Source organism: Cyclopterus lumpus, chromosome 7 (genome assembly GCF_009769545.1).
Source record: "Cyclopterus lumpus isolate fCycLum1 chromosome 7, fCycLum1.pri, whole genome shotgun sequence".
In the NCBI taxonomy this organism is placed as follows: Eukaryota; Metazoa; Chordata; class Actinopteri; order Perciformes; family Cyclopteridae; genus Cyclopterus; species Cyclopterus lumpus.
The window spans coordinates 11,791,796-11,807,273 of NC_046972.1; the positions used below are offsets into that span (position 1 = coordinate 11,791,796).

The 15,478-nt window shown below is 41.2% G+C and overlaps 1 protein-coding gene across 4 annotated transcripts; it reads left to right on the top strand.

The window, feature by feature from the left end:
- Positions 1 to 119: 119 nt before the first annotated feature.
- ahcyl1 (adenosylhomocysteinase-like 1) lies at positions 120 to 15,401 on the top strand. Of its 4 annotated transcripts, none has more exons than XM_034537002.1 (18): positions 120 to 451; positions 643 to 863; positions 7,731 to 7,845; positions 8,300 to 8,443; positions 9,166 to 9,266; positions 9,376 to 9,478; positions 9,857 to 9,951; positions 10,091 to 10,197; positions 11,212 to 11,328; positions 11,416 to 11,479; positions 11,614 to 11,702; positions 11,884 to 11,954; positions 12,239 to 12,333; positions 13,102 to 13,200; positions 13,554 to 13,622; positions 13,728 to 13,806; positions 13,930 to 14,050; positions 14,187 to 15,401. In XM_034537002.1, the coding sequence occupies exons 2-18, from the start codon at positions 672 to 674 to the stop codon at positions 14,191 to 14,193; spliced, it is 1,668 nt and encodes a 555-aa protein (XP_034392893.1). In that variant the 5' UTR covers positions 120 to 451; positions 643 to 671; the 3' UTR covers positions 14,194 to 15,401. The 4 variants fall into 4 exon arrangements, with proteins under 4 accessions (XP_034392893.1, XP_034392892.1, XP_034392894.1 ...); XM_034537004.1 differs by lacking the exon at positions 120 to 451 and adding an exon at positions 5,203 to 5,392 and having other exon boundaries at positions 751 to 863; XM_034537001.1 differs by having other exon boundaries at positions 120 to 863.
- Positions 15,402 to 15,478: the final 77 nt, after the last annotated feature.

Below are 15,478 nucleotides of genomic sequence, written 5' to 3' on the forward strand. Positions count from 1 at the left end.
ATGGCATGGTCTTTTCCGTTTGTTACACCTCCTAGGTCAAAGGGTCAAACACTGTCCCGAGCAGGCTCTGCCAATCAGACGCTGTAGAATACTGACGTTAGTACCACGGTCTGCCAATCATAGCGAAGAGGGCGGGACATGTCCTCAGCCTCCTATAACGCTAAAGGGCCATGGAAATACTGCTTCTATTGAAACAGAACATCTAGGTTACACTCGCGTCGACTCACAAGTAGTAACCTGGTACTAACTGGTGAATTTAACCAAAACTAGCGCTACTCTTAATTTGAGGAACCAGACCCAGCCGTTGCTTCTCCGTATTCATCCGCACCGGCGCTGGCTGGATGAACGCCGCCTAACGTTACTCGTCCAGGTGACAGCCTCGTCTCACCGCCCCCTCCCCCCCGGGGATGCTGCCGCCTGCGGATGACAGCAGCTTAGAGGACGGAAACAAGTGTGTGTGCCGCTCTTTAGAAAGTAGTGAAGATAGAGAACAGGTTCACCTCTTTTAAAGAGGGCTACTTATTGCTTCGCGCTGGGGTCTAGTGGAAGAAGAGCTTCCGCCACGGTGCGGTCATTTTAAGCCACGAAGCTTAACGACGCTCGCTGACAACGGTCTGATCTGAACTCGGCGTCTCTCTTCAGCCAACAGTCTCAACATCTTCCTGGATGCGATGTCCGACTCGGTTGTGGACAGCAAGGCGGAGGTGAAACAAGCCACGAAATATGTCAAAGAGACCGAAAACGTCGCGGAGAAATATTCGGCGATGACCGTCAGCAAGAACAGCAGCGATGTGAACATGAACGTCGGGGAAATGCCTTCCGCCGCGTTCACCGCAGTCCCCACGCTGAAATCCGTCAAGAAGGTGAGAAACGTGATGCTCGCCATCACTCGGTGCCACCGGCTGTGCTTTCTGCAGGCGCGTGCGGTCAGGATACATCGGCATTGTTCTGCAGAGAAGTAGCCGTGTACCGTGTGTTGATGTGTCGTGTATTCATTCATAAGCCACCAGAGAGACTGCACGACGAGTTAGTGCAGCTCTGATGGCTTGTTGCGTGTGATGCTGCAGCGTCACACTCTCCATTCCGAGCAGAGCTGCGACGTGAACAAATGTACCATTTGTGTTCTTCATATCCGACTAAGTTAGGCCACCAAGAAAGGCCATCACTTGTGGTATTTCTCTAATCGTTGCTTTTTAGTATGTCGTTACTGAGGTTACAGCATATTCTGTCAAAGGGGCTTTCATCCAGCCTTCCTGTTTATTTAAGTCACAATGTCGACATCATGTCACATCCTGTCGGCAGGAAACAACTAAAAGCCAAGTTGAGCTCTTAAACCTCTGATTTAAGGCCTCTGAAAAGTGAAGTAATACATGGCCTAACATACCTGAGCTTAGAGAGGGCGCCCGCACGCTACATATGAGGTGTTTATTGAGGGGTTGGCTTTGCCTTCTGAAGGACTGAAGGATTTCAATTTCATATATTGTCATTTTAGAACTTTTAATTTGTTGAAGGTGTAGGAGTTAGAGAAATGTCATTTGTAAAAATGAATCGTTTCTATATTTAGTATATATTATTGTTCGATGTCTGAAGTTAGGAGGCCTTACATAATCTACTGAGAGGTGCCACGAACAAAAACAGTCAATGCTATAAAGTGTGTGTGTGTGTGTGTGTGTGTGTGTGTGTGTGTGTGTGTGTGTGTGTGTGTGTGTGTGTGTGTGTGTGTGTGTGTGTGTGTGTGTGTGTGTGTGTGTGTGTGTGTGTGTGTGTGTGTGTGTGTGTGTGTGTGTGTGTGTGTGTGTGTGTGTGTGTGTGTGTGTGTGTGTGTGTGTGTGTGTGTGTGTGTGTGTGTGTGTGTGTGTGTGTGTGTGTGTGTGTGTGTGTGTGTGTGTGTGTGTGTGTGTGTGTGTGTGTGTGTGTGTGTGTGTGTGTGTGTGTGTGTGTGTGTGTGTGTGTGTGTGTGTGTGTGTTATGAACAGCATGATAGAAAGGTATTCGCAGAACAAGGCCCTGTGAGAAAATGCCTTAAACGTCTTGGTGGTTACAGAGCGGCACAGAACAATCATCAGAATTAAAGACTTCCTTGAGATGGCTGCTCATTACAGAGCCACCCCAATTTGTTAAGGCTGGCAACAGGCAGCATATTATCATGGAACAGACAGTGGATTAAAGTGGATTTTATTTTTCATTTTCATTTGCCTTCTTGATTGAGAAGCATTTTTCTATCCCTGAAGGTGACCTTTAACACTGGTCCTTCTTACCGACACGCTTTGTTTGTGTTTGACACACACAACTGATGCAATATTATGCCACGTCTCGATATTATGGCCTATGACCATCATACTGGCGTGTGTGTCAGCAGATATCCAGAATGTTCATTCATTTGCGCTTGTGCTTTTATTCATAGATATTTTAAAGTGTTTTAATTCCATTGAAGCTGTACAAAATGTATTGTTATCTTTGCTACCACTGCAATCTTGATACTAGCCTCACAATGTCCGTATCAGTTGGGTTCTACGTGACACATTACATAATTACACGGTGCTTGTGCTGCTATTCTGGGACCGAATGCTGAACTTCATGAACATTTTAAATCTCACATGCAGGAGTGGTCGCTCCACCTCTTGATGCTGTGTGCTTTCTGTTGATCATGATTCCTTTGCTTTATTACACACTTTGGGATGTTTGTGATGTCTTTGTACTTCTGTATTGCTGCCTTAAATTATTAGTATTTTAGTGTATAATTCAGCCACAAGCATTGCACAGTTATGAAATGTGGTAAAGATACATCTTAGTAGTCACAATGACATGTACCCAGCACAGGAACATTGCAGTGGCAGAGGAAGTAAATTAATCACAAGCAGACTGTCCCATTGAAGCAAAATGCTGAGTAATCAGTAATGAGGCCTGCAAACTCGCTTTTTTCCTGTATGCTTTATTGCTTGTCCTGTTTAACAATAGTTATGTGGTATGGTCCCTGTTAAATAAACTAAAAAAACAATTAAACGCAGCTCTAAGTGAACCTCTCTAACAGTATCAACAAAAACAAAATACAAAATGTGAGCTTCACCAAAGTGGCTTTTATTAGTGGGGTACTATTTTACTATGTAATCTAAGAGGTACCATTTATTGTCAGTAGTGTACATTCAAAATGATATGTTTTTTGTAGCTGCATTTGTGATTTTATTGATTCAAAGTGGAAGTAGGCTGATGTCCAAGAGGTGGACAAAATAATCAGAATAATACAAATATCTATATTCCCAGCAGCGGGGCTTACAGACTTCAGAATATTAGCTCAGACCCCCGTCTGACGAGGCAATAACGTGTAGACTGTGAGTCGCCTCGGGGAGCCCGATTGAAAACATATTGGATGGTAGGAATGTGCACTGTGCTTATGAAAACAAAGCAGTGTGTTATGAATAAATGTGAGAGCCTGGTGTCAAACAGAACCACCTGTTTGCATGGAAACAATGAATAAATTAAACAAATACAGAAAATGATTGGGAAAAAAAGAAACTAACTGAAATCCTGGAAAATATACATGCAGGAAAAATAAGCGTTCGATGTCTGAAGTTAGGAGGCCTTACATAATCTACGGAGAGGGGCCACGAACGAAAACAGTCGATGAGTCTGTGTGTGTATGGGTGTGTGTGTGTGTGGGTGGGTGGGTGGGTAAGTGAAAGAACACCACTACTCTGCCTCCTCTCTCTCTCTCTCTCCTCTCTCTCTCTCAATCCATCCAGCAGTTACACAATACTCCCCCCTAGGAACTGGACTTACTCACTGGGAATTCGTTCATGCATCATCATCCTTTTTATCTGATCCCTGTGGGCTGTGTTACATAGATAAAAAAAAAGAATTGTACCTTATTTTTGCGATCTCATCTTGTTAGTCTGAGAACATTATGGCAGAGTTTTGTGAAGGTCTAATAAAAATGTTCTTTTCCCCTGGCAGGTTTAAATATAAGTGGGGAAATGAACAGTGTGTGGCTTCCATAGCTATATGATCAAAAAACAAAACTAACAACGTTTTCTTTCTGGTGTTCATTGAAAGCCAGCCTGCTGTAGTCCACACAAGTATAGCACTGTGTGATACATATTAACATAGAGGGAAAAGTCACCATAAGGTGAGAAATATAACACATCCATACTGACTTGTTTCATCATTTCCCGGCTATGTTCTTAGTTTGCCTTTTGGTATTTAAAAAGGATCCCTTGAGTTCAACTAAAGTATTTGTTATCAGCATTCTTTCTTTTTTTAAATTTTACAATTTTAGGAACAACATAATATTGGTATTGTAGGTGATAGATTTCCTAGGGCCTGTTCATGAGATACGGTTGTGGGTTACCTTTACATTATACACTATACATTCATTTCATAAGTATAAGTTATAGTTTCTGGGAAAGGTCACATAGTTCTGAAGGAAGGATTAGCATTGTGTGTTTTTTTCACAACACTGTGTAATCCGTCATGCATGCGCTGATCTTACAGGCGCCTTCGCAGAACAAATGAAGAGCTACATCTGTCTGAGGAACTACACACCCGTTGCACCCCACTGCTTTACTGTCTATACACCATTTGTCCTCAGTTAAATCCGGGAAATATACTCCTGACTTTGACTTGTTGAACGAGTCCACTGTCGTCAGTATACAAAGATCTGTGTGGATTAGACTGTATGTCTTCTCTGTTAGATGGCGCTGTAGAGCACCAGTGGTGTCTGGCTAAGTAGTTAATGTCACCTTATGCCAGGCCATATTGAACCCTTTACACTGCCGACTGACAGTCACACCACAGATTAAGTCTGTGACCTGGCCTGCTATCTAAGAGAGAAAGGGTATTTTTAGCCGTAGGATGGGCCGCTTATTGATGCAGCTAAAGGCTAATGGGAACAGGGTTTAATTCCTCCTGTCAATCCCCTTTCATTTAGCAGTCCAAATCAGGAGTACAGCCTGAAAGTAAAAGCTGCAGCAGATGTGGTTTTTTTTTCTGTGTATGGGATTTTTAAATATGTTTTCCTATTTCTTGTTTGTGTCTACGGACAAATCTGAGGACATTTGCTCTCTCAGCACTTAAAAAGCATAAATCATAAAATACAACATTCCGACTTAAGCAGCTGGTTGTCAAGGGAGAGAGGGAAAGGGAGAGAGAGAGAGAGAGAGGAGATTGAGTCTCTCTCTCTCTCTCTCTTCTTCTCTCTCTCTCCAGGTTGTCCATTAGAAATCACGATAATAGGTGGGAACCTCCCCCTGGCTGTGCCTGGGAGTGTTCCGGGATAAGAGCATCAGGGACACCTAGTCCCTTCACACAGAGGACACACAGGCACAGCAAGGCAGGCGAGAGGACTGGAGAGTGACTGGCAGCCATGGCACACAAACATGGGCACGGGAGAGAAAGGGTGAGTCGCTACTAATGCATCACCGGGAACTCATCCAGCACACTTATTCTTAAAGATACTGCATATCCCCGACACAGATGGACCACATTTACTTTTGTCATGTCAGAAGAGTTCTTGTTTTGGCAGTTATGTAAAATATTTTTTTATTTTTTGAAACGATGCAGACCACACAGAAGTGTTTCTCTTTTAATTGCAACCCAATATTTTAGCTGAAATGCAGGTAGAAGTCAATCTTCTCCTCAAAAGGCCAAGGTTATTCATAAAGCTCAATTCTTGTTTAGTTTACTATGTAAGAGTACCCAAAACAGAAGCTGTCTTAAGTAACACTTCATCATTAATCAGATGAACCTCTTGTTTTCCCCAATGCTTTAACCACAAGAGAAGGAGTTTCTGATTTTGAGAGACTGCAAAAACTAATGAAAGCGAAGATAAAATTACTATTTCACAAGTGTATGAGAGATAGAGCACAATCTCGATTGTAAAAACAGAGACATGCAGAGATCTCAGTTCAAACGGTCTCACAAGCTTCTTGAGTTTCGTTTTACTGACACAGTAGATGTTGAAGGTATCATAGTTTTAGCTATTAATGCTAGTTACTTTCATTTTCAAATTTTAGGTGAAAACGTACCGATTTTGTCTCACAAGGCAGAAGGAGTGTGGCATGTTAAGCTATTTTTCTTAGAGATCACACACGATGTTGGTGCTGGCCATATGAACTCATATGAACTTTCCCCCCCAGCTGTGAGCTTACGCTCCTCCCAGCATTATGTTTGACGGAGCAAATTATATGTTTACATTTAACATTGCCTAAATGTCATTACTCTTTAGTCATTAACACTAAGAGTCCACTAGAAGACTAGAAGTCACGCCTGTGGGCTGGTGGTCATATGTGCAGTGGACATCTTACTCAAATGTTACTCAACTCACTGTTGTTAGTCTGGCATTCATGTGTTCCCGGATTCATCCTCTGTGTGTTATGTCAACTCTGCTGGCATGCACGTTAGTTTAATGTCCAAACACATTCTATGGACATTTAAAATAAGATAAATAAGAGGACAAGGAAATCCCACAGCTTTGTCACAATGAAAGAAAATGAAATGGAGTTATCACTGAGGAGAACAAAGCTGTGAATAAATGTAAAGATAGCACAGACAGTTGACTATATCCTCTGACCTCTACCACTATTAAAGAAACATAATTGTTCTGTCAATGATCCAGAATTAGAACGTGTAAGCACCAAGAAGCACTTTGAATGGGTTTCAGATGCTTGGAACATCCTCTATCCATTAAAGCACAAGTTAACCATCAATATAAAAATATTATATTATGACAGCAACAAGACATTATCACACACAGCAGCCATGAAAAGGAAATAATGCAGGAAAACAGAGACATTCAAGAAAAGAAAGTCCCCCCCCCCTTCAGTGCATGACATTATACGATGTTGTGACATGAAACAGTTTTGACAGAAAGTTTGAGCCTTGCAACACCTCATCAGGCTTCTAGCAACGTCAAGGTAACATTGGTGAAACGTTTTATTCATGCACGATAATGTTGCTCAACATGCAGGAGTGGAAAAAGAAAGTATTTCTGCACTTAGTTTGGGATTGATTCTGTCATTTGTAGTTATTGTCAGGATCAATGTAGTTGGGTAACTATGTAGGTTTCTAGTGTTGACAACGGACGTGTCGTCTGCGCGTGCAGCCAGACTGTTGGAGCCTCAGGGTGTTGAAAGTCAAACTCACAGAGGAACTGTTTTTTATTGAACACTGAATGATAAAACTTCTGAGGTTTGGCCGAGTAACCCTCGAAAGCTGGACAGTTGAGACTTTAAGTCTGTCTCGGACCAGTCAAGAAAATAGCCGAGCTCGCTGTGTGCTGATCCACTCGATGTGTGTCCAGGTCTTTGATCTTGGGCCCTTTGATGGGTCGGGTTGACACAATGCACCACACCAACAACTGAAGCCTATGTTTTTGAACAAAGCATAGATCACACAGCAGGAGGGCAGCATCTACAAACAGCTCCCTACTTCCTGATCTACCTGTGATTTACTGAAACAGACTCAGGTGACTTACCTTAAGGACCGTTTTAAAGGTGAAATGAGTCCAAATATAAACTAGTGTGAACAAATAACCTGAAGCATATAACTGAGTTCAGGTGTGATGATGATGGTCCTTTTCTTTGCTCCTCGCTCTTCCTTGCTCCCATGCTTGTATTTTTTACACTTAATCAGTGCATACAGACGGAATGAAAGTCCTCACGCTAAGTCAGTAATATCTGGATTTAGCGTGTCTTTTATGTTTACCTTGTGCACCATTTTGTTCTGGTTCTTTCCAGATCCAGTTTGCGAACACTGAGGACAAACAAGAGTTCAGCAAGTACCCCACCAAAGCTGGCCGCCGCTCCCTCTCTCGGTCCATCTCGCAGTCCTCCACAGACAGCTACAGCTCAGGTGCTGCACACCTGAACGTTTCATTTCTATTTCCAATTCCATGAGACGTTAAAATCACTCGCTGTATTTTTTACAGACAGACAGTGATTGTAAACAATTGCTGTTGATATTGAAGATTATTGCAAATGTTATAGTTTGTGTTGTACATTTTATTGAACTGATTATTATGTGTATTTATAAGTCATTTTATCATCTTTTGAAATGAAGTATGTACACCCATACACCCATATGATCTAAAAAGATATGTATCAACCAATACTATAGACATACATACATACATACATACATACATACATACATACATACATACATACATACATACATACATACATACAAAGAAAATGCACATGCAAGCTCCACACTACACACAGTGGATTTTGAGTATATATTTCATAATGGTCTTTTTAGTATGATATTCCACAATCAGTGACCTTTGGTGTTCTCCCTTTCACAGCCGCGTCCTACACCGACAGCTCCGATGATGAAACCTCCCCCCGGGACAAAGCCCAGGTCAACACCCACGGCAACAGTGACTTCTGTGTGAAGAACATCAAGCAGGCCGAGTTTGGCCGACGTGAAATAGAAATTGCAGAACAAGGTAAATCTGATCTGACGGGTGTTTCAAAGATTATTTACTTACTCCCTATGTCTTCATTTTTAGCTGAGAATCTCTGTAGTCTTTCTTATGAAATCCCTTTCACTCATGTCCATGTTGTAGTAATCTTAAAAGTTGGTTTTACAGATTTTTTGTGATTTCTATTTGATATAGTCGGATAAGAGACTTGCTATCATTCCCATATATACAAACAGAGCTTTGTGCTACCTGTTATGACTCCCAGATATGTATCACATGGCATCTGTTTCGCTGCTTAGAAACTATTTGATAAGAGCTCTTTCCTCCTGATTTCAAAATAGTTCATGACCAAAGGCTGAGGCAGTGTCAATATTATTCTTGAAACATGATCGGTGCTCTTTCTCTCAGTTCTATTCATCACTTCGTACTCATTTTCTTCTCTTACCTCTTCCCCCGTCTCATCTGTCTGGTTTTGTATACTCCAAGGCTGCAAGTCTGTCCTGGTTGTTTACATTTCCTGTGTGAGTGATATGTAGGCGTGCGTACCGGTCGAGTGTTCTTCACCGGTACCGGTGGCTACAGCTGTTGATGACATTATTGTTTAATCCGTCTCCATTTTATAGCCATTCCCTGCACATCCACATCTTAGAAAGGCCCATCATTCTGTTCTCTCCAAAAACAAAACATGACCTCACAAAACGTCCTCTCAGCTTCCACTAACTTGTGCTCAATCTGTTCCTCCCCAGACATGTCAGCCCTGATTTCCTTGCGGAAGAGAGCCCAGGGGGAGAAACCATTGGCTGGGGCGAAGATAGTGGGCTGTACCCATATCACTGCTCAGACCGCAGTATGTCCTCTCATTCTGTTCCCTGCAGATCACTGTGATGCTTCTGTGCTTCTCTCCTTTACCTCTGCTACCGGTTCATGTAGCTGTATATTTTGTCGTTCCCTCTCAGGTCCTGATTGAGACTCTGGTCGCCCTCGGGGCCCAGTGTCGCTGGACTGCCTGCAACATCTACTCTACTCAGAATGAAGTGGCTGCTGCTCTCGCTGAAACAGGTAAGAGCCTCTCCTCTCTGGCATCACTTCTGAAACCGTTTCTTGCAGTTTGCTTAGCAGCTACATCTCATCAGTCCAGAACACATCGTCATTATTAGTTATTACAAGTATAGTCATGGTTTGTAGATTAACAAGTAGAACCTATATATTTTGGACTATTACAAAACTATTAATAACATGATGGCTAGGTCTACGCATTAACATTAAAAAAATGTTGCATTTACTTTTGATTTTGAATGGAATATCTAGTGTTATAGTAAATTATGAATCCGGTGTGTAATATTCCCCCGATAGACCTGTTGCTCATGCAGCTGGCCGGTGCCCCACTCCTCTGCTGTCTCTCTTTGCTATTAGGTGTGTCTGTTTTGCTTCCTGCAGGGGTACCTGTGTTTGCATGGAAGGGTGAGTCAGAGGACGACTTCTGGTGGTGCATCGATCGCTGTGTCAACACGGAGGGCTGGCAAGCTAATATGGTATCAACCGGTCAATCCCATGATGGATTCAACACTGATCTTAGACTGTTATCTGTTCTATCCCTGAGTTCTACCACGCTATCATAGATTGCGTGGTGGTCTTCATTCATGCCGTGAACCCTGCTGTGTTCTTTCTTAGATCTTGGATGACGGTGGAGACTTAACCCACTGGGTGTACAAGAAGTATCCGAGTGTCTTTAAGAAGGTCCGAGGCATCGTGGAGGAGAGCGTGACCGGAGTGCACAGGTGGGATGGGGCTTAGATTTGATGACTTTGGGGGTTTTAAAGGAAGGAAGGAAATATGTGTGTACACCATTGATTCGGCCACCTTTTGAGACTCGAGGACTCTATTTGATGAGTAAAGTGTGGAAGGTGGCCAAAGCTATCACTGTCAGAATAATAGAATTGATCTTTCAGCCACCAATAAGTTGTGGCACAGTTTATGACAGCTCGTAATGGACTATACATCATAGAGACTGTGGCGATATTTGTTGAGTTATTAGTATTGATCAAACTCCAGGATTTACTTTATAGACATTTTCTGTCCCATTAACACTGAACTAAAGAAGGTAGACAAAACAATGTAAACACGTCATAAATAAGGATGTGATATTTAGAGTTGCCATTGCAAACATGGGTGGATCATGTTAGGTTTCATACCATTTAGTAGTATTTTCTAACCTCTTTCATAAAGTATATATCCAAGTTACTGCCAGATAGTTTGACCATGTGACTTCTGTCCCTCTTCCGTCAGTGCAGTTTGTGTTTAGCATATTTCTTCAAGAATTTCCACCCCGCTACACAATATAATTTATTATCGTTGGAATTCTGATTATTGTTATATTATATATTATTGTATATATTGGCTAATTTGATAGCCAATAAAAACCTTAATACGACTAACTGTTTCTAACCGTTTAAGGTTAAGCTGCTTCTTTTCCTCAAGGTCTTTACATTATTTTGTCCTTCATATGGAGCTGAGCAGTGAATGACACATACTGTGTCAGCACAAACATTATCAAAAGCAGTTATATAAGTCATAGTAGTATTAATACATACTGACACTGTAGATTGAAAAGGTCACTGGCCTGATTTGACTGGAGTTTATTTGAGAAACACGACAGAGCATGTTCGACTATCGATGGAATGAATTAGCCAGAAGCTGCGGGGAGCGTAAGGTCCCACTCAGCTCAGTTTGTTGGTGGATATGTGCGTGTGTGTTGTGTGTGCCTGAACATGTTTCCTCATGTGTCCTCTCAGATTGTACCAGTTGTCTAAGGCTGGCAAGCTGTGTGTCCCTGCCATGAATGTGAACGACTCCGTCACCAAGCAGAAATTTGACAACCTTTACTGCTGCCGTGAATCCATCCTGGATGGGTGAGCTAGCCATTGTTTGCTAACTTTTGTTTCCTGCATTTCAGTCGTGCATATGGATAAAAGTGTGTGTCATCTTGTCTCTGCCAGTTTGAAGAGAACCACAGATATAATGTTCGGAGGCAAGCAAGTTGTTGTTTGTGGTTATGGAGAGGTAAAAACATTGATTTCAGATTTTCTTTAATCTCACTTTTAATGGAACAACTTAATTTTCACTGGTGCAGCAGACCTTTTAACATGAATTGTAGATTTCTGTTTACAACTGTTACCTCATCCTATGGTGTGTAGGTCGGGAAAGGCTGCTGCACGGCTCTAAAGGCCCTTGGAGCCATTGTGTGCATCACAGAGATCGACCCCATCTGTGCCCTGCAGGCCTGGTGAGTCACTAACATTACCTTTCAGCACTGCTCCACCTTGTGCTCCACTGTCTCTATGTTGTGCATCAGATTAGCCGTGATTCCAAAAAGACAATGTATTTACCTTTATGTGTTTTGAGTTGTGTTAACAGTGTTTGTGCAGCTTAAACTAACGATAGTATCTCTCTGTGTATCCACACAGCATGGACGGCTTCCGAGTGGTCAAGCTGAGTGAGGTCATCCGGCAGATGGACGTGGTGATAACTTGCACTGGTAATGCGCCCCATGCAGTGGCATCCATTACGTCTGCTTTGAATATCACAGTGTTTCCAGCAAACACAAGTGTGCCCAATTTAAATATCCCAGTTTTCTGGGTCAAAAACAGACTTTACATCTGAATACTAAAATGCTTTTTAAATCTGTAATCCCAATCCCAATTTAGATGTAGCTGTAAATCTATTAATATAACAGAAGATAGTGCAATATGGACTCACTTTCACTCGTGCTCTCACAGTGAATCTGTTTACAAATCTCATTATGTTTTTGGTTTTTTCTAGGTAACAAGAATGTCGTCACTCGAGAACAGCTGGACCGAATGAAGAATGGCTGCATCGTCTGCAATATGGGACACTCCAATACTGAGATTGATGTGGTAATGTGTCTTCTTAATTGTATGAGTGTTGTGTGAAGATGACGACCAATGCAACTTAATTAAATATGTTGCACAACTGCTCTCCAGTGCACTCGGTTTAATTCTCCTTAGCAAGCGCTTTTGGCTTTCTTGCTTTCATCAGGGTGGCGTCTGAGGCTGTTTCCGGTTTCCTTATCCACAGTATTGATCAGTCATGTGATTTAGAGATAACCATAAATTATCGTCATCCTTTGCTAAATGCTATATTCACTCTTACATTCAAAACAAACATACTTCTGTATTTTTTCAACATAATGTTTCAAAAACAAGTATGTTTAATTATCTCCCATCTCTTAATATTGTGTCACGTCAGTCTGTGGCTGATCTTAACACATTCAATGTACATCATTAACAAAGTCCTGTTCTTTGAGACCAAATATAATATAATGACTTGAAAAAAGACGACATCATGCCTTATTCCTCATAATACCATTCCAGGTTTTAGGTGCCAAATTAGGAGAAAAAGAATAAGAAACTTCTCTAAATCTTAGCCTGTCTTTGACAGACATGCTTTTTTAATTCCTATATATTTTAGACTGGATGATTCATTGTCATGAATTGTGACAGATGTATTTTTTGTTGTTCTATGTTCCGCTCTGCTCTGTTTTAACTGTTTGAATGTGAAGACATAGATGACACCCTTTGTGTTGCATGAAATTAGCGGACCTTTGTTCTTTTATCTCTACGTGTAATACAGTTGCAGGACTGACCTGTGTTTTATATGCTCAGGCGAGTCTGCGCAGCCCTGAGCTGACCTGGGAGAGGGTGCGCTCTCAGGTGGACCACATCATCTGGCCCGATGGCAAGAGGGTTGTCCTGCTTGCTGAGGTAATGCACGTCTACAGTGCTACATCTGTACGAAACTGTGTCTCTTAAAATCTTAAGATTAGTTTGGTCACATCTCTTTTAAACCCACTCTCGTACCCTATAAACTAAACTAACATATGTTGGTGTTTAAATATTGATATGCAGAATCTCATGATGACTGTTGGTCGTCTAGCATGCGGTTTAAAATCATGAGTCCTCTCAGTCAGTTTAACCTAGAGTAACGTTTAATTACTCTAAGTCAGCCAACAGCTCCTGTGTGCTCAGTGTTCATACAGCAGCTGCATACTTATTGTGACACTTTTTCGTGTCAATTTCTACAGTGCAGTTCATGTCTGCGCTTTGTTATTTCTCAGGGCCGCCTCTTAAACCTGAGCTGCTCCACAGTGCCTACGTTTGTGTTGTCCATCACTGCTACAACTCAGGTTAGTCGTTCTCTCTGTGGAGCCCTGCGCTCACACTTCAAACATGTAGTTTCCTGAAACTCATTGTGAGTCTTAACTGTGCTGTGTGCTCTGTGTTGTCTGTAGGCCCTGGCCCTCATTGAGTTGTTCAATGCTCCAGAGGGGCGTTACAAACAGGATGTTTATCTCCTGCCCAAGAAAATGGGTAAGAAAGAAATCTGCTTGGTTTTCTGTTTTTGATTAATTAATTGCCAACAATGATGTACAACAGAACAAATATCTGTCCAGACAGTTAAGATTCCAATAATCTGTCTCTTTTTCCTTCCAGATGAGTATGTGGCCAGTTTGCACCTACCAAACTTTGATGCCCACCTGACGGAGCTCTCTGACGAGCAGGCCAAGTACATGGGTCTCAACAAGAACGGCCCCTTCAAACCTAATTATTACAGGTAGACTTCACCATGTACATATATTTTATAACGTATAGTATATCTTCCACTGTCGTTGTTTGTCTTGCATCTCATATATCTTTATGATGTATTCACATATGCACATGTGTGCAATAATACTGTATTCTGTTCACAGGTATTAATGACAGCGTCTGATGCTGTGGTCCTCAACACACACAATGGTCCTGGGATAAACAAAGATATCTATTTTATTCTGTAAATTGCTACAAAATGGAGGAATTATTTTAAGTATGCTGAATGTAACTTATTAATAGCACTTCGGACATAGTGTTAAATATGAAGAATAAGACTTGTAGGAAACATACAATGTATAACCAACTAACATTTACATGTCTTGTCATGTGTTTGAAAGAAAAGCTGCTTGCATGCTTTCATGTGTCTGTGCTTATTTAGTTGCTAATGCTTCTCTTGCTAGATCACAAAGTTGTTGATTTGTTTGTTTATCCTATTTATGCACAGTGCCAAAAGATGGCTGTGAGAATGGAACAGATACCATGTACGTTTTGTCTGTCGATGACATTAAGATTTTATTAATACATTCCACGGGTTTGGGCTGAACCATAACAGACTCTGTATTCCAATGTACATTATTTTAGAAATGTTTGTTTTACATTCGTTAAATAATGGTATCTGCATACATGACCGAAAAGGTATCATCCAGTCACACTTTCTTATTGTCATTTATGTACGGTGATTAAATAAAACACTTGTTGTTTATTAAACAAATGTAATAGTCTGTGAAAGGTTGAGTGAAAAGCTTCACCTGAATACATTAAAACCAAAGGGATGTTTTATTTGCTGACAGAGGAAGATGTTCTGTTATGTTAAAGATACTGGAAATATTTTCAAACTACTACAATTTTCTTCATTTAATTCCAAGTTTCCATTGGCTCACTGACATTCCAGCAGGTATCTGTTTCTCTGACTGCAGCGAGGTCTGTTATAAAGTGTTTTGACTGGATCCTGCCTTTAAGGCCGTGGTATGAATGTGCCTTTTAAATCATTTACAACACGTAATAAATATCAGCACTGACCTTAATTAAATGAACATTCCTTTTTTTGTAAAACCACATCTATTAGTGGTGCTTTTAATGTCTTCCTTTCACTGCTTCTGGTATTAAAAATAACTCCAATGTTTGAGCTGTGTTGAGAAAATATATTAGACTTTTATGTTTGCCATATGATTGTCGCTGTCTTAATTTGATCCAATACGGTCACCAAAAGTAACATTTTATGTCATCAAAAAGCATAAGTGTATACAATGTATGTAAAAGAATGCATTAAATCAGCAATAAAACAACTTCTTTTAACAGAGAAAAGTAACTTAAAACATGTCCGAATTTTTTTAAACCAAGAAAGCTGGACCGAAAGGCCTCTCTCTCTAGGTCAGGGGTTGGGTAGTTACGT

Excerpts from the sequence above, each read along its gene's own strand:
- ahcyl1 (XM_034537001.1), top strand. The coding sequence starts at position 672 with ATGTCCGACTCGGTTGTGGACAGCAAGGCGGAGGTGAAACAAGCCACG. Across the intron at positions 7,846-8,299 it reads CACAGACAGCTACAGCTCAG|CCGCGTCCTACACCGACAGC; the intron begins GTGCTGCACACC and ends TCCCTTTCACAG. Across the intron at positions 11,329-11,415 it reads CGTGAATCCATCCTGGATGG|TTTGAAGAGAACCACAGATA; the intron begins GTGAGCTAGCCA and ends TGTCTCTGCCAG.